General features: G+C 37.0%; 1 protein-coding gene across 10 annotated transcripts in view; it reads left to right on the plus strand.

Annotated features, from left to right (window-relative positions):
- Positions 1 to 8,077: 8,077 nt before the first annotated feature.
- Positions 8,078 to 26,816, plus strand: part of ATP9B (ATPase phospholipid transporting 9B) — a 174,998-nt gene continuing 156,259 nt past the window's right edge. For 7 of the 10 annotated variants that reach the window (XM_085309983.1, XM_085309984.1, XM_085309987.1 and 4 more), the window contains exons 1-2: positions 8,078 to 8,201; positions 23,229 to 23,402. In XM_085309983.1, the coding sequence (XP_085166109.1) occupies positions 8,107 to 8,201; positions 23,229 to 23,402 (269 nt within the window). In that variant the 5' untranslated portion in view covers positions 8,078 to 8,106. Of the gene's footprint in view, positions 8,202 to 17,596; positions 17,635 to 23,228; positions 23,403 to 26,816 lie in introns of those variants that run through there. The other 3 variants (XM_085309986.1, XM_085309994.1, XM_085309992.1) reach the window with 3 other exon arrangements.

A 26,816-nucleotide genomic window follows, 5' to 3' on the forward strand; every position in this document is an offset into this window, starting at 1 on the left:
TAAATGTACAGCACACTTATCCCAGATCATGACTTCAAGGCTCCCAATCTTGCTCAATCAGTAGTTTAGCATTTCTGTTCTCACAGCTGACTAAACAAGCCAAATCACATGAGCCTATCTCAGTCTTGACTATCTGTCAAGAGAAGGAAGTATAGATAGTTTTTCCTATTATGAGATGAACCTACTTCTCTAATGGAATACAGGATGGAGGTTATCTAYGCTAAAGTGCTCTGTGAATCTGAGGCATTAAATAAATTAAAATACCATAATCACCCAGTTGAAAATGCAGGAAGATTTAGACAGAATAATTATTGATGCTGGAATTTAGCCATAATGCCAAGGCTGAACACACTTCCTACTACAAATATTACCATGGATCCTTTCCTGACTGCATGTGGCCAAGACCTGATTTTTCTGCATGTGTTATAGGAAGCTGTCATCTCCTTTCAGTCTTGCCCTAAATTAAGAATGACATATAAATTAAGAATGACATATTGCATCCAAATCATAGACTTGCATTATCAACAGTTCATAGAACATTCTTCAACATAATCAGTATAAGTAATTTACAAGATAAAAGAATGTTAATAGCAAGTACAGTATAATTTATGTGGACACAAATTGTACCTATCTTTCAGAAGAAGAAAGGCACTGCTGTGCACAAAGAGTGGATCAAGAGCAAGGTCAAGTATAAGCACTTTTGTTTAACATGCACAGCCTGAAAACAGCAGGYGGAGCTTTCAAAGACAGATGAAAATTATACTCAATAAAGTTATTATAAATAATTGCTGGGTTTTTTCTCTCCTAGTGGGTTTGATATGGGAGAGGCAGTTATAAATGGAAGATCTATTCATTGGAAGGTATTTGATGAGTCCTTCTTATTTCAGCAAGTTAGAGTTGGAAAGTCTACAGCTTGTAATACTGGAAAGGAAATGGTCATTAGCTAAGTGTCTTAGCTAGCAAACATAGGTAAGTACCTAAGACACACTGTTTCAAGAGATTTTTGTATGGTTCTTACATCTCAGTTTTACATGTCCTGAATGTATACCCAGGTGAAATGTTGTCTTTGAATTTAAGGAATGTCTTCTCTTCCTGTGAGCAGCAGTGCCTACAGTGTGCTGAGAATGAGTTTAGCTGTGTAAAGTAAGTATTTTTTTGATAAGTACCAGGGCTTGGGATTAGTTAGCTGCATAGAAGATCACATTGTGCCTAGACTTTTTTGTATCTCTCCCTCTTATTATTCCATCTCATGACTAGAAAGATAGATTGAAACAAACATTCAAAACTACCATGTCGTATCTTGATAGTATCTAAACACAAATCTTTCAGTTCTCTTCCCAGAGAACCTGCTCTGGTTCCACCCAGAGAACCATGGTGGGTGGGTTCCCTGAACCTGTCCTTTCAGCAATGGGAGAAACCTCAGGGTCTTCACTCTTATGATGGAGCATGCCCTTTCTGAAGCACAGGAAAAAAAGATAAAACAATGTTCCCTATGGATAAGGGATCCCTGTGTGGATAAGCATCTTAAAAGTGCTATGTAGAGAAAGTTTAAGATTCAAACTGCTTCTTAGAGTGAAATCAGTATACAAAGAGATCACATCTAGGTTTTAAGAGCAGCTAAAACTAGTTAACTACAATGACTGAAATTAAAGGGGTTCCACAAGTTGGTGTGAGGAAACTAAGAAACCTTTTTGCTGAGTTTGAGCTGATGGCTGGGGGAGACATGAAGACAAATCAGAGAGAAGCTGAGATTTTAAGTCAGTTCTGACTTTTGAACGGTATACTACGCAACATGCTAAGTATTTTATCTCTTATTATCCAGAAAATTTTTACTTCATCCACTTCTGTATAGCTCTCAGAACAAAGACCCTTAATCCTACCTGAAGCTTTTGGGCCCTATTATAACTGCAATTGTAAAAGGAAATCAGATCCGATGAGTCTGATATCAGCAATTGCAATCAGACACTCAGGTTTACACTTGGGCCTAGTTTGTCTTTCCATGACCTTTTCAGAATTTCTGAAAAACACAAGATTTGTAATTAATCTACACATGCATTTTTTTTCAATTTCAAGAAATAGTTAAAGCAGCTGTATTTATTTATTTGAAAGACCAACAGCATGGAATTTGTTAAAGTAAACCTAATGAGAATACTCTAAAAATTCATGTCCTTTCAAAATGCTGGTGTGCTTTGTTGTTGATTTTGCACCAGAGATCATGGAAATACTCCATTGTATACTCTCCGGTAATATGAGAAGATCAGGGCCTGGTAATCCAGCTCAAAAGTTTTAAGTCTCCAGGCCTTTTTCTCCTATTGCAAAGAAAAATCTTGCACTGCATTTAGATATATTAAAAGGACAACAAAGACTATCTGAGAAGATAACTATAAATTAAAAGGCATAGGATTTTTAAATGCATATTGAAGCAGTGTTTAATAAAACTGAAACTTATTAATAGTACTTACTGACAAGTCATTGTAAAAGCTAAGYAAAATAATTAACATTATATCCTTATTTTTTCCTTCTGTTCATCCACAGTTAACAATTAATGGCTTAAATGAAGACATTACTGATACTTGTATCRGAAGTTATCAATATGTATCTCTTTGTCTCTAAAACAGTTTGATTTAAGTACTATAGGATTTGCTTTTTTGGGGGGAGGGGCTTCATCTGTTGTCAAGTGGACTAGAAAAAATACCTTTTCAATCAAACATATTACTGAATGTAGAAGAACTGTAATTCTAGAAGAGTCCAAAATACAACCTCTAGGTGATTTTGATGGTTTAACTGGAGAATGCATTTCTGGCACCATTTGTCTTTATTCTAAAAGAAAGGCTAGGTGGAAGACAGGTGAAGAAGGAAAATGGTGTGAAGCCTGTGTTGCAGGACACCCAGTTTGGTAAGAACAGTCTACAAAAGGAGGAGTAAAGATTTAGCAGTCCATAAATCCTGCAGAGGGATGACATTTACCAAAGAGAAAACCTTAAGTAAGGTCTGAAAGAACTGTAACAGCTGGGAGCACCAGATTAATTGACAATGAAGTCTGTGAATATTAAAAATAAAATATGTAGAAAGAGAAATTTCTTTTCCAGAGTTATGAGGATAAAAAGTAACTTATATRTGTGTATATATACATATATGTACGTATATATATCCATACAAGTAGAACTTTGTTTCCAGGCACCTACTGCTTCTAGTTCAGTTTTATGGCATACTAATATTTTATAGGATTACTTGTACTCCTTATTGGTGCTTTTTAACTTATTGATTTTGATGTATAACTGACTTTCATGTGGCTTCATTGTATGCACAGTAATCCTTTGAAACAGGAATCCTCTCAGAGGAAATGAWATCTCCAGTTTTGTTCTTTCCCATAGCATGACAACATTTGGTTACATCAAAGTACTAAAAAGATATGAAGGTGCTGTTATTAAAATTATTGAATGTGATAAATGTAGCTCTTTTACCTCCCTCTATTTTGTATTTGTTCTCCCCCTCACTCTGATAGAGTGTAAGAATTTATTCATTTCACAGTCTTCCTTGCTGCCTTCAGCTCTTCCTATAAAGAACAATAGAACTCTTTCCTGCACTGTGAATTACTGTGCTCAGGTTTTGCCAGGAATTTTTTAAGCCCCTAGGTTTCTTGCATTGATATGCAATTTACTGAAAATTTGAAGACAGATGCTGTAGCTGATTCATCACTGATGAAAAGAATTTCCACGGTTAAAACAGAGATAGGCTGTGGTTTGCAGGATGAGGTGAGAAATCATCTAGTATAAAAGTAAAGTAAATTTTGTTTCATATAATAGCACACGAGGCTTACTAAAATTCATTATTTTGATTTTATATTCAACTGGTTTTAGTAGCCCTTCTACAGATTTACTCTGATATAACTGATCTTAAAATTTGGCTCAAAGAATGGTAGTGTAGGATAAATTATCTTTAAACTGCCTTTCATCTCCCCCCACCCTTACCCAGGCTGGATGCACAAACAGGGTTGGAAGGTAGGGAGTACTTAACCTTGAACATTTACAGCAGAAGTGGAATAGTAGTGAGAGCATAAATTATTACAAAATGCCTTCTGGGGATATAAGGCAGAACTAGTTACAGATACATTCTGCACCTGTAGCAGATATATGCAACAAATGCAAATCAGTTTCCCTGTCAGCTCATTCCTAGGTAAACCAAGAGCTCACAAGATCCATAAATCCTAGGTTCTGGATCTCTGCCACTTGTTATAAATGCAAAAAGAAAGAATCATGCAGAAAGTCTATTTCGGAATAGTGTAATATTTACTTTTATTATAAATGTATGCTATCATGTCATTTAAATGTCAAATGTAACTTAGCTATACTTAATAATGAGTATCAAAAATATTTCTCTCCTGAAATGTAAGGCTTTTTCGCTTTGCAAAATAACACCTACCTGAGATGCTTGACTAGCAAAATCAGGATCAAAAGCAGATTTATTTTGTGACCTTTAAGAATCTCTAAATGGAAATGGAGATTTTGTTTTCAGAATGGAGGCATGTGTTTGTTAGGGACATCTTGAAAAGTCCCTAAATACCATAAGCTAAAGCCTAAATCTTATATAAAATAACTTTCCTGTAATTTTTAATTTAAGATTTTTTTAGAAGATATAAAACAACACTACAAAGTAATCTAAATGCAGAATTGAATGATGATAAATGTCACATGACTACAGTCCTGCCCTGAAGAGCTTATAACATTTGAATTAAAATACTGATGCAAAAAAGCAATTAGCCTGATAATGAAGAAACAGAGATACAGTGATATGAGATGTCCAGTAACTATCATAATTGCAATTTTAAAAAGTATTTATTGGAAGTAAGCAAACCCACACGTGCTTAAAATGTAAGTGTCCCATCTTGTCATTCCTTTGGCCATTGATTTATTAAAAAATTCTCATTTTCCTCTCCTTAGCAGGTTTTCTGGTCCAAAGGTTCTSTTCACATCCAGAGTAGTATTTATCTTCTAAAACTTCAAAATACTCATAAAACTTAAAAAGTGTTTTATAGAATATATGAGATTTAGTAAGAAACCAAGATTAAAGGCATTTATGATTCCTAAYGGCTGCCCCATTTTGGGTCATTCACCTTGCAAATTTCTGCCAACAATAAATCTTTTATTATGTAGATCAGATCATGCACTTGTCTATACATATGGCATTTACAAACCTGTATGTAAAATTGACTGACATTAGAGACAGCTATAGGCCAAATAACCTGATGAGTTCTAGAGAGATGGAAAGGTTGGTCTTAGGACGCTAACTTGTGGATTTGAGTAATCAAGACTGGTACAGAYTTGAATCAAAGAGTTCACTTAAACAGATCACTTTATTTTTTGGCCCCAGTGAAATACGGTAACATCATTAGCCACAGGAGCATGCTGAATATGCAGCTGTTGATTTTAAAATTAAAATCTTGAAGTGTGAGATGCTCACAGAGTGCAATAATGAGGGTTATGAAAACATCTAAGACAACAGATAACTGCTAGGCTAAAATTTTTCAGGGCTATATTTGATCATTTGAATACACAAAGTATGTCATTGCAAAACAAGTAGTCAGGCAGAATCAGACCATAACACACAATGTTGCACATGAATCAGCAGTGTACCCTTGCAGTAAAGAAGGCCAACTGCATCCTGGAGTGAGTGCATGGACAGGCTGTTAAGAAGGTCAGGAGCTGGGAAACATYATATATGAGGAGAGGCAGAGAAAGCTGGGCCTGATCAGCCTAGAGAAGACTAAGAAGCTAAGAGAAGACCTTGTTGCTGTCTCCAACTACTTGACCAGGGGATGCAGAGAAGATGGAGTTAGAGGCTTCTCACAAGTGCTGAGTGATAAGACAAGAGGCAATGGACACAAACTGGAACATGGGAAATTCTGATTAGATATTAGAATTTTTTTTTCCCATGAGAGTGATTAGTACTGCAACGGGTTGCCCAGAGAAGTTGTGGAATCTCTATCCTTGGAGGTGTTAAAGGTGCAACTGGACTCGGCCCCTGAATAACCCAATATAATTAGACCTGTTTTGAACAGGGAGTTGATCTGGATCACCTCTGGAGGTAYGATTCTGCAATTCCATCAGTGTACTACCATCAAATTTGTGATGATTACCTCAGTTTTACTACCCCAGCTGTTAGCTAAATCTCCGCCCCCTTTTTGGCTTTTCTGATTTTCCCTTCAAATGCCCCACAGAATTCTCCTACACGGCGAGCAGAGGGATTTAGCCCTTCTATTCCCTACTGAGTCTTGCACCTCTGCATCCTCTATACTATTGTTCCCCCCATCCTTGTTCAGTTTCAAGTGTTCTTTATCTGTTAGTCATTTTAGTGACTGGATAACCTCCTTACAGCCAAAATACTATTTAGAAATTTAGGCTTGACAAGCTATCACTTACTGTCAGCTCCCTTCACGCCCTTCATTCCAGGAGATGGGAGCATCATTCAATATACAATGCAGTGCCTCAGCACTGATCTTTCCCCTTAGTTCAAAGGTAGAACTACACTCAGCTACTTCCTCAGTCTTTGTTAAGTAATCCCAGGCAAACAGGAATTTTTTTGTGATGAAGAYGGTCAGTACCTGGTTTTCAACGGCAGCTTTCACATCAAGCAAGCCTATATCACATTAACTGGCTGTGCTTGAAATGGCCTGCTGAATAACCTGAATTCATCATGTGAGAGGAAGCATAATGCCAGAGGCTGCTGAGAACCATCTTGCTGGAATGTTGTGGGCTACCTCTGCATGGCCTAGCCCCATATCACAAGGAAGCATGCCTTACACAGGTTTTATTGTCCTTTCTAAACACTCCAAGGCTCCTCCTCCTTTGTTCAGGTCTCCAAGGTATGTTGCTCGCAATTCTTTGCCAAAGATTTTGATACGTGCCTCGTGTTCTGATCACATCTCTTTGTACCAAAACATTCGAGGCAGCTCTTTAGCACAGCATCAGTCTGGGATGCCTAGGTAGTCAGAATAATTTCATTTGGCTTTGAGGAGTACAATACTTTCACCCACTTGTTTGTGGTGACAGGGCTGCCATTACCATACTGCAGACTTCACATCATAATCTAGTAGACCAAAGGTTTCTCCTGTCTCATGAACATCTTTTTGCCACATGGTATCTTCGAATAATAACAGAAAAAAGCCTAGGTTCTAGAAAATTGAAGGAGGCATTCTACTGGCATCTCTGACAGGTAATTCACATAACCAGTAATTTGATGCCAAAGGTGTTGGTTTAGTTTATGTGTCACATTTTCATTTTCTGTAGTGACTTGTGTGTTGGTCTTGTTAGATCCCCCAGACTGGTTCATTACCCCTGACATACAGAATGCTCATTTCCATGTGGCAGTACTTCTAGCTTACAAAAACTGCCTCTGCTTAATGGCAGAAAACAATCATTGTCAATTCACAGTGCTTTCATTTGTTCTTGGTGATCACACAAGCGTTCACTGACATCCAACATACACAACAGCTAGTCTTCGCCATTCAAGGGACTGAAGGGGAGCACATCTAGATCAGCTTTAAAAACGACAGGCATTTGCAGTGTACCAGAAGACACCCACTTCTAGGTTAGTCTCCTGCAACTCCCATTCAACGCCTGAGCTCTCACGACCCCCTGGACCTTCCCTTGGTGAGGAAGCCCACTCCGCCGGCGCTGGTTGTGTTCCCCGTGCTACCGAGCCTGCAAAACCCTCACGCACAACCCCGGGCTCCCGCTCTTTATGGCACATCCGTGCGGCCTTTCAGAAGTCGAAAATTAAACTCGACCAGCACTACCGAGGACGCGGGCGAGCTCGCGCGCTCGCACACACCCCCAACCCCCTTCCCAAACCCCCCTCCCAACCGCCGCTAACGGCCGCGCGTGCGCCCTGCCCCTCCGCCCCTCCCCCGCGGCCGGGCGCTCGCCCGCCCCCCGCGCCCGGCCCCGCCTCCTTGTTTACGCCAGGGCCCCGCCCCCTCTGCGCGCTTCCTTCCTCCTCCAGTCAGCTGGCGGCGGCGGTGACGTCAGGAGTCCCGGTGGCCGCTGGCGCGACGCGAGGCGTTTCCGGGCGGGGCAGGAGGGAAGGGGGGGGGCGGCGCCCCCAAAGATGGCGGACCAGATCCCGCTGCACCCGGTGCCGCGCAGCACCCAGCGCAGAGCGGCCTATTACACCAGCGCCCCCACGGCGCAGCGGCACAACAGGTAGGGGCGGCGGCGGCRGCAGCAGCCCCCTCCCCCGGGGCGGCTCCGGCTCCTGGCCCGTGGGGCTCGGGGCCGCCCGCGGGCTGTGGGGCGCGGAGGGAGAAAGGTACAGGCCGGGATGGGGCAGCGGGTGGCGGCGGGCGAGGCGAGCGCGTCCCGCTGCCGCCGCCCCGTCGCCGGGGCGCAGCGGACCCCGCAGGAGGAGGAGGCGGCGCCGGGTGCCCCTGGCCTGCCGCCCCGCCGCCCCGCAGGTGCGGCCTTGGCACCTCGGTTTCCTCCCCGGGGGTTTATCTGCGCTGGGCTGGCGGCGGGAGGTGGCTTATGTGGGGCGTTGTTAGTAAAGGTGCCGCGAGATAGTTACGTCTGACTGCGTGCGAGCCCCGAGCTTTCCTTAAKGGAAGAATTAAAATAACTCCAGATTTTTGTTGGAAAGGGAGGGAATTAAGCTGCCAAAAAGCAACTTAAGGAAGCCAGTTAAAAGGCTTGCTATCAAACTGAGTTTTTAAGTAAAGGCTAAATGTTTGCTTACTTCTTGTTATCCTATATAACTTTTAAGAGTTCTATTACTGGGAGCAAGGAGAAAATACCTCAATAATTTTGATTTGTCCATTGGACAGTACTCTTACAGTGGATGACCCGATTATAGTTAACTCCGTGATTTTTTTTCTCCTTCTTTTATTTTCTGTGATTGTAGGCACAAGGACTGGACAGAGCAATTGTTGTTTCCAAAGCAACGTGACTTTCTAAAACCAGAATAGTTAATACTATTGTTCTAATTCAAGTACAGAAATAAAGCAGTTTTATCATCAATAGAAAGTATTTATTTAATTGTCCAAATTGAATAATCAACAAAAAAGGCACTTCTAAAACAATGCAAAAACAATTGGACTTACGTTATATTGTCTTGATTCTTGTGCTAGAGAGGCTATTTAAAATCAAYGTGTGGAAGCTTTTTTCCCCATGTCACTAATACCTGAAGATCTGACTATTTGTAAAAGGTATATTCTCTGTTTTGAGGTAGGGGAGTGTTGTTATTGTCCCCATTTCTGAGAGAGCTGAGGAAGCTCTTGATAGAATCCGTAAGCCTGTCAGAGGAAGAGAGGCTTTTTAGCCTTTGGAAGAAAAAAAAGAGAAGGAAAGGATTCTATAGACAGAAGCTTAGCYTGGAAAGGCTGCAAAGGTGCCAAGTGATTATTGTAGATTACCCAGTAGTGTTTTGGTACCTGAAAAAAAATGCTATAGAGATCATGGGCCAATTTCATTGATTAGGTAGGTACATAGATGTATTGCAAGTATGTTTGCAAGCAGTAGTTACAGTTATTTAAACAGACTGTTTAAATTTGGCTTTATAGCAGATTTGGCAAGCTGTAAGATCTATCAAGGAAATACTGAATCATTACAGATTTACTTCCTCCCCTCTGTTTTATGATCCCCCAAGATCACTCTCTAAAGGTTGTAGATTAAATTCCTGACTCAGATTTTAGGTTATATCTGAGTTGTGGTCTTTCATAAACTGTTCTACAAGTGAAGTTGATAACATGTAACTTACCAGTCTTTCACACAGATGATTTAAGTGGTTCATTACTTGCGTTCAACTATTTATAAAGCCTTAACAACTTAGCAGATATGTTTATTACTGATGGTGCTATATTTTGATCATGTAATTAATTAATAATACTCATTTGRACTCTGAGAATTAGAGTGTATACAGACTTGTTTCCTCACTTCAATTCTGTATATTTTTTTCTAAGGTGAAGTAGGTTGGTCATTCTTCACGAATGCCATGCCGTGGATTCATGAGAGCACCGGTTGTATACCTGTTGTATACTACTTGGAAGGTGTCCATGTGGACCTGTAAGAAAAGCATGGAAACACTTGTGTAGGTGCTACCACAGGTGACTTGTTTAAAGTCAAGGATGCAGTACAGCTGAGCAGATAGTTGAAATACAACCCATAAGTTTCATGGGATGTCAAGAGACAAATGCTGATTAAAATACAATAAGGTGTTATCTCAGGGTTAATCCAGTGCAGTAGTTTCTGGGCTTGCRAGAGTCTTTCATTTGCTCTGATCTATTTCTTCAGCAAAGAATTTACAATGTGAATATTGCCTCTGGTATCTTACAAGAATATCCTGAACTTCAATGTGGTAGTGTTTTTTTTAAACTTGGACTGATGGCCCTGCTACTGCTTAACTCCAGCTAATGCAGCTTGTCAGCCACTCAGCTTTTGTGGCCTCAGAACACATTTGTAGAGTGACTCTGTCTTCTTGAGCTAAGCATTCTGTGGAGTTCTTCTCCAGTGTTGCTCTGGTTAACTTTGCAGTGAGGACAAGGACCTTTTCATTTAGCATTTGTTCTTACTGTACTTTTTATACTTGAGATTACTTTSGCCCATCATTAGCATATATATAAAATCTGTAATATATTTTTCCTACACAACTTTAAAAAGGAGAAAAAAAAAAGATCTGTGACTATATACACCTGATATTTTACACTTCTGTAAGAGCTGTGAAATGTCCAGAGATGTACTTCATACGTATGAATGACAGTCTTAATGTATTTTATAGATTAACTTTGTTAATGCCTGATTTTAAAATAAATTTAAAATATATAACAAATGAAAGCATACATGCTGTTCGCTTTTTCTTTCTGATGAGTAAGGGCAATTTATTCCTTTTGCTGTAGAACTTTAGATTTTTTATCTTCTACCTTCTTCTTTTATCCTGGGTGGACAGAGAACTGTTTATGTGATAAAGTCAGAAATTAGGGAAATCTGCCTTAAAGGTTTATATTCAAATTAAAAATTAGAAAACTTTATTTTGCTCAGTGTGTATTCAACTTTAAGGTTTGTAGGAAGCTTGGAAGAAMAGCAATGATGGATTGATGGATCTTTTGTTTTTTCCATAAATAATACCTCCTTCATTCCTTGTAGGAAAATGGTCACTGCTTTTTATTCGCGCCATAAGAGGTGGTGGAAAAGAGGACCAGAAAACCTCAAGGATCACCTAAAATATGCAGTGAGGCTAACACCTTTATTTTCATGCATTAGACTTGTATTCATTGTCAACCCTAGACACAAGRAGGAGGTTAGCCATGCTGCAGGTGGTGTTGTCATGTAGGGTAGAAGGAAGAAAAATTAGAAATTTGGTGGAACTTTGAAGATGGCAAGGAGCTGACTGGGTTAATCAGTCATTAATGAGGGTGCTCATTTATCCATAAGCAAGTTATCCAGACTGTTCAGGTGTCCTGCCCTTCTCCTGTCTGCCTATGACTGTATTTGGACTAAAAGCACTAAGGTATGAGGTGTTGGGACTCCTGAGCAGGTACTGAAAAAGAGGTAATTGTGATCAGTACTACCCGAAATCAGTTGCGCTCCATTTATTCACAAAAGCATGCCTGTATTGTTGTAAAAAATGCTCACTTGTTAGAAGAAATCCTGTTATGTTATTATGCACACCTGGATGGGTCACTCTGACTTTATTGGTAATACATACACTCAATATATTAGCCCTTTGCAGTAGGGCAGATTGTGGACCAACCTACTCTCTCTGATTTACTCGTTGATACGGCAACTGTTTTGAGGCACTAACTATACTGTTATCTTTGAATCCTTATTCTGATGTGTTAATGGCACAAAAGACAAATGAGAATGAAAAAAGAACAAAATAGTAGGGTAATATTTGTTTTGTCCAGATAAATGCAGGATGTGCTTACTTAGTGATGGGTGGGCTGTACCATATTTAATACGAAGTATGTATAATCAAAAAAAAAAAAAATCTATTCCAGGCAAAAAGAAACACAAATCTCCCGCAGAACCTAAAGTTCACTGAGAAGTCACATAGTTCCCCTGCATCCAAAAGTCAAACAAATTATTACACAGATGATCTAATATAGGGATTGACATACTAATATTTTTTGCTTAACTATTAATAAAAGTTGGTCCTAGAAATCTTGCAGTAGTCATTCTGGCTAGGATTTYTCAAAATGTTCTTGCTAGGTTTCACAGTGACATCTGAGAATAGAAACATACAGATGTGAATAGGTAATGCTAGATGCATGTACAGTAATTACGGGGTTTTTTGTCATTGTCTAAGTGAGCTTTGTTCAAATACTTTTGGTAGCTGATGCATACTCTCATGTTTTTCTTTTTCCCTTTCCACTGGAATTGTGTGTTTGAGTTCTGAACTACGCTGTGATTTTCATTTCAGAATGAAATGGTGTTATTTTGTGCTCCAGTGACAAATTATTTGCTAGTCTTTCTGTATTTTAAGTGTAAATAATTAAGAATAAAGACTTTCTCAAATAATATGAAATGTTATTGTTGAGACCATCTAACAATCAAGGTTAATAGGCTCTAAGATCTGTTATAAAATGTTTTCTACAGAAAGCTCATAACTTATTCTGAAGTATTTTTCTGTAACTTAGTAGTTCTGGAAAGCCTTGCAAAGCAGCCAGAATTTATAAACCACTGGAGGCTGATGTGTCAGAGTTCACCCATCACATCAGCTGTATACTTTGTATTTCTTGCAGTTTTTCTAAAACATTGTTAATTCTTTTGAATTCCCTTTTTTTGGGTACTTCTGAATGTTTAGAAAGAGAGTTTTTAAAATCTTTGGGCAGATAAAGGTTTTGCAGGTTTCATTTCAATCTGGCTGTTCTCCCCTCTACACTTGTTAGTTGAAGAGCGCTGCCAGCTTCATCATGAAAGTGAATTTGAAAATGACAGTAAAGGAACTGAAGGAGTTTTCCCTCTTTATAACTAATATTGACATTCATTTGAATTTTAATGTAGCTTCTATGAGGAGGCATTCTAAGGATAGAACTAAATTTACTTTTGAATGTTTGTATTAAAACTACTGTTACACATTAAGATCTCTTGATGTCTTTCAACTATGTATTAAAGTTGCAACAAAAAGTAGTATTTAGAATCGTCTAGTTTATGTTGACAATACCTTTTTCTACTATTTGTTGTTATAGTTTGCATTCTGTAAGAGTCTGCGGAAGAGCTCCAATACTGTCAAATGGATTGGATGTCCTTAATTTTGTTGGAAATAAGTGTGACTGAGAAAAAATCACTCCTAAAGGCATTTCTGTTTTTAAGGGACGCTAGGACAAACTGTGGCGGATTCTAAGCTGAATTATAGCGACTTTCAGAATGCTGCTATTAACTGTTTTAAACCACCGCTGTTTCACCAGAAACAATAAACTGCTTAGTCCAGGAATATAAACTATAAATGTGTATGTTAAATTTTGTATAGATAGTGTTGTTAAGCTACTACTCAGTGTGGTCACACTAAACTAACTAAACACATTAAATTGATCATCAACTCTATGAATGTACAGCAATTTAGGTATTGCTTGTTAATTGTCTTCACACTTAAGGAATAAGTTGACTTGTTTATTTTGTCTGGAAAAGCTTGTAACATCATCCCAGTTCCTATGATGCTTTCTTTAAATCAGAGCTACTGTCTTGTKTTCCCCCAACCAGTCACACACACATAGTACAGAGCTGGCAACTTGGATTTCTGAGCATATGTTAGTCTGATCCATTTCTCTGTAGAATAGAGTTTTTCTTTGTTWGAGGTATGAATTGAACTATTGTGCTTCAACTTCTGGATATATTTGTAGTTATTACGATACCAAAATTACGAATGTTGAAGGTTCAGCAAGTGCTTGCCAGAAGTGAAGTAAACTGTAAACAGCCAGAGGTAATATTCCTGATAAATATTTTGCATTATGGCTACTAGTTGGTGTTGAAAAGTATTGGAAATAAGAACACATTAAGATACATTGCTGTGTTATGCTGCTATATTCAAATAAATGTTCACTGAAATGTCTTTTTTTCAGGATGAGGGGGAAAGGATTAAACATAATGCAAAGAAATCTATGCAGAATTGTAGTTGGGAAGGCAGTCTGTCCTGTTGTGCCATTCTTACAGAACAGATCAGTCCCGTATGTACTTTCTATGAGAGAACTATTGACCTACTAATTCTTATGGACTTTAGCTGAAATTGCAAATGTTTACCTCCTTTGAAAAGCCAAAGAGAGCTGCTTTTCTCTTTCCTTTTTTTTTTGTTTTTATTTCATTTCTTGAAATGAAGATGATTGACAATTGTTTCTATCGCAGGGCAAACTGTCCTTTGTCAATAGCATTCCTTGAATTATGGTTTTGGAGAAAGATTGACCATCACTGATTGGAACTACATAGCTCASTCATTTTTAGGCTATATTTTTGCCTGAGCTGTCTCTTGTTTCTGTTTCTTTCCAAAGACTTGTCTGATTGGCACCTTTGTAGTTTGGAGGTGTTATCTGTGTTATGCTGATGGGGGTCTGCATTTTCAGGACTCTCTTAAATGATGAAGCACCACGCTGCTTGGAAAAATTAATTTAACACTGAATGCTTTTAGCTTTCTTCTGGCTGTGTATCTTATGTCCAATGCTTGTATGTGTTCAGGTATTTGYATGGCTGGATTGGGTGTTACTTTGCTTGCTGAAGACTTTATTCATAGTTAATACTACCTTTTTCAGACTGGCATCTGTAGGATTTAGGATAGGTTTTGTTTTGTTTCTAAGTGTGTGTGTGTGTGCGTGTGTGTGTGTGTTTTTGTTTTGTTTTTGTTTTTTTTTTTGTTTTTTTTGTCTAGGAAGACAAATGCGCTCTCAGATTCAAAGTAGCTAGCTAGCTAGCTAACTGAAGAATGGCCTTGCTATATCTTAACTTTCTTGAACTTTTATATGGTGTGTTTTGTCCTTGTTGTTTTAGTTTCTGTGGCGTTTTGCTTTTCAAAACAATCTTTGATTTAATGATGTAGGCAATCAAATTACATGCACGTAGAACCGTTTGCCATATAAGCTGTAAAGTATTTTTATATATAATGATGCTTCTATTTGATGTTATACCTGGAAAGTAGTTTGTAATTCTTTGTCTCTAGACAYACCTTGTGGGGACAAAGTGATTTAGTGATTGATTTATTTTTTTTTCTAAAAAATTTCCTTTCTTTGACTTGACATTGCTTAGGACTGAATATTTGGAAAAAAACTTGTCCTGTCATGATATTTTTGTACAAAGAATATTAATACATTCTTTACACATAAAAATAAGCATTATGTCTGTAGATATATACATTAATTTGATTATTCTTCATTATTATCTCAAGCATTTTTAACATTAGAAAAAGACAATTGAGAACTTACACCAGTGTAGTCAGATTGCTGYTGCATCATCATATGTGCATGTGACCACATGTGCAGTAGAATAAACTTTGTAATTATACTTCTGTGGTGGTTCATGTTTAAGCTGTATCTTTATCCAATATTTACATGCCTTCTTGGTTTATATRTGTAGTTTCTGAACACAGTGATTTGTGTTGCTTGGGCAGGCAGTTGAATTGCTTCAAAAGTAGAACAGGGAGAGAAAGGGAATTCATTGGACCACAGTGTCCATAACAGTACCTGGCTGGCCATGATAAATGTTAGTTGCGATCAATGCTTTATTGTATTAGTTAAAAGTAGTTCTGATGAATGTGGATTTTGTTTCTTCAAGTTCTGTATGTGTATTTCTGGTATTTATTAGTTATAGAGACTGTCAGATATTCTTTTACCTTGTCATGAATTGAAAAAAATATTATGTTAATGTGTATCGAGTGTTTTAAGGGGTCAGTGAAGGGAGGTGAGGAAGGGGTGGCTTTTTATCATGAAGACTGCGTTATGCAGATCTTCTGAATTTGCTTCATCTATATGTAGTTCTGGTAAGGAAATAAGCTAGGGAAGAGAGAAGACAAATGGCATTCAGAGCATTTGCTTTATATAAATGGCTGGTGGGACCTGTAGTTTTACTGTCTGTGATTTAAGCAGGTTTTGATAGGTTACTGATGCAAGGGAGTTGCTCGGTAATAATTATATGGTATGCAGTTATACCTTGGTCTCAACAGATATGAGAATTTTTATTCAGTTCTGTGTGGCAGAAACTGCCAGTTTATGTATYATTTTTATTGTTGTAGTTGATCAAAGATACTGCCTTATGCTTTTCCAGACTATATCTATCACTTGTAAAAGGTTTAGATTAACTTGATTTTTGGGGGGTCTTATTGAAGTAAATATTTAAATTAATCTGTGATACAGTCAATATATTTGTTCCCATACAGTAGAACTACCTTTTCCTTAGTTTTCCCTGTCCAACAGACAAATATGCACCTCAGTGAAAGTGTTGTATTTGATGTTTAAAGGTCCTATTAAGAGGGGACACAAAAGCAAAGTTATCTGTTAAAACCTAATAGATATATTCGGCTCTACAAATGCTCAGCTTCCTTAAAAGTTATCCAAGTGTATATTCCATTGTTAGAACTATTGGAGTATCATGGCTTGTTTCTTCTTCCACATGCAGATTTGACAGGTTTTCTCTCTGATAATATGTGTGAACATATGACAGTATTGAATTTTGTGTATGTACATATATATGCATGTATATCTGTATTGTATTAGGCCAGGACTTGGAGTCAGCAGCTTCCTAAGTAATAATGATGAAAAGTGCACTTTGCAGCTTGACTTATGGCTGCAAAGTCAATATACTTAATTTTTAACAGCCATTGGATGGATTAGACAAAAATTTAGAGATCCTTCTTAGCAGTTGTTTGTGAGGGCAGCTGTTCTCCRTTTCTAGAAGGGCTATCCCTCAGTTAAATACAGAGATTTGTTTAAGATTTGTTTAAAAAGTGTTTTATAGTAATGCTAAGGTTGCAAGATTGGAGGAGATTTTAAAAAAAATGGTAAGGAAAGGTGGTCAGTTTTTCTTTAACTAAGAACTCTTTTTTTTGAATACAATTGTCTTCTGGTAACTAAAATGAGAATTGTTGCTTGACTAAAGCAAAACTCTTCTTTGCTGGCTAGTGTTCACCTAAAACTTTCATCTAGTAACAACTGTTTTCTGAAATTTCAAATCTCTTTGAAAGGACTTGAACGTCAAATTTCCTTCTTTAGGAATGCCATTTTCATTTAAAACATTTTAGAAGAGAAACAGTAAAAGTTGTAATCAGTTGCAAAAATACATGTAATAGCTTTTCTGTGTATTGGAAGAAGAGATTAAAAGAGGAACTATTTAAATTTCACGCACCTAGCTGGAGAAGTTGTTTCCCTTCCCCACTTATGTTGTAAGTAGACTAGGAACAACATTAATGTCCTATACTTGGGCCATATTTACTCCAGTGTAAGGCAGAGAGGGGAGATGTTTGAAATTGTAGGGAAGAAGTAGTTTCTGATCTTTAGAAATGCAGCACATTCTTTGAAGGAATTAAATATTTATAATTTAATTTCTCATGTACCTTCTAGCAAAGAAATCTATACTGTGGAGACACTGGGTGTTTGGATAAGAGAAGTGTTTGTGGATAAGAGAAGCATTTGTGGATCAGTTATGTGAAAACAAGCTAAGCTGTGAACATGTAAGCATGGTTATGGATGAAGATATGTTTCCTAACAGGAGGGTTTCTTTCTGCTGTTTTGGCGGGGGGGGGGGGGGGGGGGGGACGGGACAGGACGGGACCTGCTGTGCTGCCCTTTCTTACTCTTTGTGTAAATATACCTCTCCCTTTCTTCCTTATTCCTCTTACTGACCCCCCTCCCGCCGAGTTTGGCAGTTGCATGTTCCCTGTGCCTGTAGCTTGGGGAGGTGTTCGTGTGGAGTAAATCTTGGAGCACGGAACTGCTGGAGGTAGAGCCGGCTGTAGCTGAGAGACTCTGCTGCTTACTCTGTGTCTTCTGCCGCCTGACCGGGAGCAGAGGGAGCCCTGTGGCTGCCCACAGCCACAGGGCCGAATCAGCCATGCGCAGCAGAAGAGCTGTGGTCACAGTAGCTAGTGGTGGTAGCTCAGTTGTGGTAACTGTGGACTGTCACAGCTTTTCTTCTCAGTGCTCAGCTGGAAGCTCTCCACAGCTRTCTCTATTCTGTGCTGCCTTTCATCCTCTGGCCAGCTCCCACCTGCAGTTCCTGCTTAAATTCATGGCTGTGTGTTCCTCTTTGCCTCCCTCACTAGGTTTGAGAAATACTGTTTTGAGACTTGAGCTTTGTTTTTTCTCCTTCTGAATTACTATATACAATGGAAGTGATAGGAGACAAGGAAATCTATTTTATTGTTTGCTTGTGAATTAAGAACTGCCTTTAGTATTATGCTGTATCTAACACAGTCCTTCTGTCCTACTTGGACACAGATAGAAAAATCCAATGTAAACACTGCCTCTGCATTTGTCAGAAAAATGTGTAGTGATCCAGGAAAATATGTAATAGTGACTGCCTCCCCACTCACCTTGCACCTTCTTCCTGCATCCTTGCATGTTCCTCGTCAAGCTCAATGGCAAGCTTGTAGAAAATGCAGAAGTTAGGGAGCTTCATGGAGAGCCAGATTAGATTTGAATGAGTTAAAATAGGTTCCATTCTCAGTCATGGGGCATGTGGAGCTCTTGGCACATTTACTCTGGCAAGCAGTCCTGAAAATGGAATGATATGGGAACAGGTGACTTGAGGTATAATTTTCACAGCAGATGTTTATATCAAAAATTCGTTTAAAAGTATTTATTGTTTGTGGTTTCCTTTCACTGAAATCTGTATAAATGATATTCCTAACAGTAGCCCGGTTTTGTTGAAAGTTGTTTAATGTTCTTTTTTTCTCTGGAAACCATACTTTTGTCAAGATAGTTATCTTCATACCTGTTTTAATAGCACCCATGCTGTGAGTTTTGATGTCTTCACTCTGGCTTCTTTATTCATACTGCTTTCAGTTCTTCCTTATTTTAATAAAAGTTTCTAGGATTATACTTAATTGATTTGTCACTCAAGGAAAATCAGCACTTCARGCAATTAAGTGTGGAAAAATACTAGGTAACAAAGGCACAGATTTTTGTACTTATCGTAGTTATGAAAAATCCATTATTCATTATCATACTGTTTTTAAATACTGAAGTACAATTTTCCAACACAATAGGAAAATTGCTTTTGAAACAGAATAAATTGCTTGCCAGTTCAGAGGCTGTATTTTGAAGCCAAGATTACAAACATGATGATGCTTATGCTCATTATGTTCACCATTTGGTGAAGCCGCRTATTTAAAAGTGCAAAGCTAGATACTGATTGTGGAAAAAATATTTGTTTATAACATAATGGCACAAAACACTTAAAGCAACTATGATTAGGACATCAATGTACTTGCAAATATTACCAGATTCACAAGAGCAGTCTTTAACTATTAAGAGTGTCTATAAATGTGTTTACTGCCCAGTTTTGCAACTTTCCCATAATTCTCTTCCATTAATGTGCTCCTTCAGGAGGGGCTTTAACTATGTTTGCTTTGTTACCTTTATATATAAAGCAAATTATTTTATGAATCAGATGCATTTTCTTCTGATTGAAAACTGACTTTTTGTCAAGTTCAACTTGATACAAAAGTAAAAGGGGTCTATCAATTTGCAGTATGTTGCTGTGTATTATGATAACAGCTGGCAGATTGTGGTTTCATTAGCGCATGTTACAAATACAGTGTTATTTGAATATCTAATAGTAGTATACAATGTAACAAAAAGCCCTRTATTAAAGCAAGTAAATGTAATAATATAGTCTGCAGATTTAACCAGGACAGATATGAAAGTGTTGAAAGTGAATCTGTTTAAACACAGGCCTGTCTTATTGAACCTCTTAGCATAAAGTAATGTCTTAGCTATTTTATTAGCGGTAGTTTTATCATTGTGTGATGTTTGAGTGTTAAACTTGGTCTAATTTGAGGGTAATCCATATTGTTTTATACAATGTATGTATTGAGCTGTAATAATAATTGCCTTTTTTTGAGAAGTTATGTTGTGTAGCCTTCTTAAGGAATTATTTATAGTAGCAAAAATGGAAAAGGTACTGCCAGATTGCCATGTTAAACTAAGTATCAGATGCAGGTTTTTACAGCTAACATTGCTGTAGTTCAGATTTTTTATCTTTGTTCTTAACTTTCTTTCCTTCTTGAGGTGGGTAGTGGTAACAGCAGTTAATTCCGAAACATTTTCCATGTTTTCACATAACTATTGTTTATAACTTGAACTTCCATAACATAACTTTCATAACTTGGAACAAATCTGTGCAGTTTTTTTTAATTTGAAATATTTTTGCTGTGTTTTCTGCTGTGTTATTGTGTTTTTGCATTATTTGAAATGTGACTTTTTTTCTTTACAAAGTCTAATGTGATTAAGGTTCTAGTGCTTGCTTGGCTTGCATGCTGTTCTCTTCTTTTACCTTCCCCTATTTAAGTATTACCATCCTGCCCGGACCACTTTAGAAAATAAAATTCCATMATAATGTCAAATACCAAGTGATTCAAAGGAGGTGCAGAAAGCACTGAAGGCATATGTAATCTGTCAACGAAAAGGGAAAGTGCCTGGATAACCAATAGTTTTCTTCCGTATTMGATCTTTATTACTAACAGTGTTAACATGATTTTTTTTACAGAGCTAGTATATAAAATATGTTGTGTAATTTTTCAGCAGAAAATTTATGCTATGGTATATTAATTTTAATCCTGACATCCAAAAGATTAATAAATGTTTTTAATATATTCCTGTAAAGAACAGGGTACAACACAGAAAATCTCGAGCAAAAGGAAAGACTTCCAGAATTTGTCTGTTAAATATACAGTAAACTGAGAAAATGTAAAATCCAGTGATGGTGCCTTTTCATGTTTAGCACTGCTGTTTGTAATGCTACTTTCTTTTCAAAATATCAAGTTCACCTCAAGATTTTAAGGGCTCTCATAATTTCAGTCCTGCTTTGCCTACTGCTAAAYGTCCTTCGTGGATTGCCCCATGCTATTGCTACCATTCCGACAATAAGAATTATACCCTTGAGACTTGCGTTACTGTTCTGCAGTCTTTTTAAGCTCTTTGTCATTGTGTTTTCCTAAAACTTCATATTCTGTTAATGCATAACACTTTTGATATCTTTGAGATACATCAGAAAATTAAACTTTACATTTGTATTTTAGATCTGAGGCTATTAGTATACTGTGCATTTTTTATAAGCTCTGAAAAACTTATCCTGGTGAATCATGTGTTTAGGATTGATCAATTTTTCTTCTCCATCAACAGTGTAAGCTTTTACCTTGCTTAATTAGTATATTAGGATGTTCTTATCTGTCCAAAGACTTGCCGGGAACATATAAGCTCACCTAAGAAGTTGAGAGAATGGACTGAATTTTTGGGCTGTGAGAGAAATACTTTTATTCTATATGACTGCGTAAATTTAAGCACATCCCAGATGTTCCTGGACACTGGAATACAATACCTGGCAGGATACGTGGTGTATCCTGGCATGAAGTTGGGCTTTTCCAGTATTTGCTGGACATTCCCAGGCAGTTGGAGTGGTCTAGGGACCTCTCCTGTTAGTTTGCAGAGTCACTCTGGTTTTAGCAGCTGAGGCTGTTTTAAGAGCGTGGATGCAGGCTGTGCTCTGCTATTTAATTGTAATGCTTGGGAGCATTCCAGGCACATTAAATTTATTGGTATGGCTGTAGCCTAGGTGTGTACCTCTGAGGTGTTTAGCACTAATGTGGTGCATTTTTGGGTGTGAACAAATATATCAGTTTAAGCATTTCTTTTAGTTATTTACTATTTTATTAAAAGATGTTTTTTTTAGGTTGCTGTGGGGAAAATGGTACAGTCCTAGCATGCACAGTGTAAGAGATGATGAAATAATAAAATTCATAAAAATCAAACTTACTAACTGCGGAGTTTTACCTCTGCCAAACACTCATGCCAAACATTTTTTTGTCACTAAACCTTCTTTCACTGATTTTTTTTTTTGAGTTCTAAGAATCATTCTGCACTATTTCTAGTGCAAGAATAAATTCAAGTTAGATAAATTATAGATTATTCAAAGTAGAGATTGATGATAGGCTACTACTTTTCCAAACTGTAGAAGTATTTGAGAGTTTTTAAAAAATTCATATGCAGAATATTTTTTCATTAATTCTGGTGATACTGGTGAGATACTCTTTCATAAACCAGTCCTGTTTAAAGACTGTTTAACCACCATTTCCAAGTGTCAGTGTGCATGTGTGTGTATAAACCTATTCCTCATGTGCTAAGAGATGCTGATATTTTCTCATGTTTTATAAGCATTCATGCATCCAGCTTTTCTGACCATTTCATTTAAGTAGTTTGAATATATAATATTTGATCTTTTATATTGTGCATTTTTGTTGATGTTGYTTAGGATTATTCTATACATGTAAGTGATCTTTGCTTTACTGTGACATTCAAGTCTTCTTTAAAGTTTTTTCCAGTTCCTTCCTTATTTTATGCCATTGAAAAGGTGATTGAAACTGAAGAAAGAATTCAAGTTGCATATGCTTGGAACTCCCCTATCAAATATTCAGGTTTTTCTGGGTGCAAATGTTTCATGGTTGTAAAATTTGAAGTGGAGAATAGTTTCTGGAGAAGAAAAGGCCATTTCAGATTCCACAGGCAAATCTGTTTTGACTCACTAAATATTTCTGGATAGAGTTATAAAAGTAACTACCTTTAGTAATAAGAATGAAGATTTTRATGAAATGTTTAGCAATTGTGGCTCAAAGAGGTCAATGGAGACAGAAATAGACATAAGAAAGCAAGTTGAAGGAGTTCAGTCAAAATGTACGGTTTATACTTTCATGAAAACTCAGTAATTTACATCTATAAACTCTGTCAAATAAAAAAATGATTAACAATTTTACAAAGTATCCTTTGAGAAGGATGAAATTGCAGCTCCCTATGTACAAATTGCTTTTAAACAAAACTAAAATTTTCTCTAGAATGATTTATATGAAGGTAACTGCAGACCACTGTCCTGTGTTTCCTGTTTGTTAACTCGTATCCAAATTTCTTGTTGGTGTGATAGCATGAATACATAAGGTGGTTAGATGAAAATGTCTCTGATAAAATTCTATGTGGTAAAAATCTTACTTCAAGAGATTCACAATAGTAAAATAATTGTATTTTGGTTATTTATTCAGATTTGTCATTTTTCCAGGTACCAAGTGGAAGATGAGTCCTCTCATTTGGATGAAATGCCACTAATGATGTCAGAAGAAGGCTTTGAAAATGATGAGAGTGATTACCATACTCTACCAAGAGCCAGAATTTCTCAGAGGAAGAGAGGCTTAGAATGGTTTATCTGTGGTGGCTGGAAATTCCTTTGCACTAGGTTTGTTGCGTACAAGCACTTTTTATTATACTGTTCAACAAATAAAGTAAATATTAATTTTGTATATTGTGCGGAATGTACAGAGTACAGGAACACAATTTTGACTACTTTGCTTGCGTTTTCCAAACTAACCTAATATCAGCAGTTTAAATAAATAATTAAAAAATATAACTGCTGCTGTAAACTCCTCCTGTCTGCTATGCTGACTTTTTTATTGTCTTTTATTTTTAAAGAGAGAGAGAGAGAGAGAGAGAGAGAGAGAGAGAGAGAGAGAGAGAGGCTTTTAAGAGAGATCAAATACTAACTTGTACTACTGAGGCCTGTAATCGGCAGTATACAGGCGTGGCCCTCACTTCACTTAAAACCAAATCAGAAGGAAGGGGCTAAACCTTCTCTTGACGTTGACATTAGTCTGTTAAGTTAACAATGTGTGGATTTGATAAATGTTGCAGAAAAGAAAAAGCAAATTCATTAACTAATGATTAGTTAATGCTTCAACTTTAAAGCTTAAAGAATACATGTAAATGATGGCCTTAGAATAACAGCTAGAATGAGCTCTTTTGACTTTGTGCTAAACTTGTGTTTGGAGTTGCTTTAGAATTAGTAACCCTCTAATGAATTGCTAATGAACTTCCAAATATAGAAATTGCTATAAGGATTGTTGAATTCAAATAGTACTCATTGTTTCTTTTTTTTTTATCTTGAATGATAAAATTTGAGAATCAATCAAGTGAAATGATTGGCACGTTTCCCATGAATGTTGAGTAAGTGAGTGCATTTTTGGCAAATGATTTTAGAATTGATTCAGATGTAAGTCTTCACAGGTGGCTTTCATGACATTTATTAAAGTGATTGATATCTCTAAGAGGTATGAAACAAGTATTTTACCTGAGAAATGAAAATTTATATTTGTACACTTCTAGTTTTGAAATAACTTGTTTATACTGCTTTACTCTTTCTAGAGAAATATAATCTGTGGTGATGCCTTTTTTTCATACAATGACTTAAAAATCCATGCGTTATTAATTTTATTGTATAGAATAAGTGGTTGGAAGGTAGCAGAAAGGATGTAAGGAAACAGTGAATGGGAGCAGAGTTTGAATACTTTATTGATTTTTTTGAAAGCAGTGTTTCTGTTGCAGAACTACGACTAGTTTTTTAAATGCAAGTATGTTAAGAGGTTGTTTTGTTAAATTTTTTGGGGAAAAGTCTTAAAACCTTTCAAACACTCAAAGATCCGGACTTACCTAAAATTAGTCTAAGTTACTGTGGAAAAACACACACAGGTTGTGTAGCTCTAACTTCTGTATGAGCAGTCCTCATGCATCTAATGTTTTACAGGATTTCAGTCATGAGACCTGATTTTTAGGTAACTGTTTTGAAACATGCTGAATATAGCTATTCCATCTGTAATTGTATCATGCATTTTAACATTTGGCTCTCAAAGGAAATGAGGCTCACAATGATGCTCATTCTTGGTCTTTAYGCACCCATTATTTTTTTTAGTGATTTAAGCAAACCTTACTGAAGAATAAGTATTTCAATTACATTCCTGTAATTTTCATGAAAACAGACTAGTAAAGTAGGCACCTTGTTGTTGCCCTGACTGAGGGACTGAAAAAATGTACAGTGTTCAGGCAAGACGAGGCAATTACAAGAAGAATTTCTTTTGGACTTGGTTAATAACTGTAGGAGAAAAGTTCATAGGAAATTGTCATTGGTGATGAGAGTTGCAAAATTCCATGTTCTTGACTGCTCTTTAGCCTTGATGGATGCTTCTAAGCTTTAAGTGGAAGACAAGCCGTGAAACCTTCAAGCTTAATAATAATAATAATTAAATAGTAGAGCCGTACTTATGTTTAGATTTTTGAGAATGAGAAGAGCAAGGATGGTGCATTGTGGATGAGTTATTTGCTATCTTTTTTGTATAGTCTTATTGCTAATGTAGATGTGTAGAAGAAAAGCCCTAAGGAAGAAGCAGAGTAGTGTGATTTCTGCCTCACTAGTTTTCTCAACCGGATTCTAGGAGATTAAGAATTCTGTTCAGTCTTGTGTATCTATACATAGAAGCATTTTAATCATGTTAGTGTTCTCTATTATAGAGGATGGTAACTGATAATTTTAAATTTTTTATGAAATAACAGAAACTTAAAAAGAGATGGAGACCAGACCCTATCAGAAGCCTTAAATTTTGCTAGGACTTTAACATGCTGGATAGAGGTAGAAATTGAGTCAGCTAAGCTGGGGAAAATTAGCTGGTAGTCAAGGATGTGCATTGAGTGTTAATAGTTCTTCTTTGTGGTGGTTTCTTATAATAAAACTTTTGTGAAGGGTTATTGGAGCACACTGAATGCTTGAGTTTGAAGCGCCTACTTCTTGTCGTTTATAAAGTTGCCTAGGATCATGCAGAATACCATACAGGTAACCTGGAGGCTACTGTGTTGCCAGATATGCAGTTATTACTTACACTGTGTAGTGGAATAAGTTACATATTTTTTTTCCAGTGTAGGATATCAGAAAATTGGGTCTTAATGCCTTCACATTTGAAACGGACAGCTACATGTGAGGAAAACATGAAAATCATGTTTGCTGATGGTAGATTATCTGCTTATACACACACCACAAAGAGCTGAAGTTTACTTATCTTTGGAAAGCAAGCCGCATTTGCATTCTTTAAAGTATAATAGAATACTAGATATGTCATTGTAGTCTGGAATTTGTTTAATTCAACAGGAATTAATATTTTACCTCACTTCTAGGTAAATTAGTATTTCAYATCTGAAATCTGGTGAGATTGGAATTTGAATTTCCACATCCAGAATTTCCTTTTCCGCCTTAAATCGAACAGTAAGTTTGTCAGAGTTGTGACGGAGAGATGAGTGCAGAAAAAGACTATGAATTTCTATAGTGCTAAGCTCAAGGGGCACCCCTAATTTCTTTTGGATTCTCATTGAAGTCTTGTGCTGTAGTCCAAAATCACTTYATTTGCTACAGGCAAACAAAAATCAAAAGAAAAACCTTAAACCTGTTAATTTGATTTTCAGGCCTATATTTTTGGAACTAATATCATTTTTGTCAACATGAGAGGAGGTTTTCCCTCTCTTACTTTGGAGCCTTAGAATTATATATTCTGTTGTTTTTGTTACTGTATTATTGCTAGATTATCATAAACTGTTCTTGTTCAATTCAAAATTTCACCCTTTTGGCAGAAATAAGTATGGAAGTTAAACATATGTTAACATTGGTTTTGTACAGTGAAATCCTTTATGGAACTTTGCCTAGACAACTAGACTGTCATTTACTAATAAAGTGTACACGACTCTGGTCAATCTGCAATCTTTTAAACAATGTTTTTTGCATTTGTAGGAAAAAAATCTTCAGTTCAAAAAACAATGACATTTGATTTAACTATGA

Source organism: Rhea americana, unplaced genomic scaffold (assembly GCF_003343005.1).
Source record: "Rhea americana isolate MKP2758 unplaced genomic scaffold, rheAme1 scaffold_31, whole genome shotgun sequence".
NCBI lineage: Eukaryota > Metazoa > Chordata > Aves > Rheiformes > Rheidae > Rhea > Rhea americana.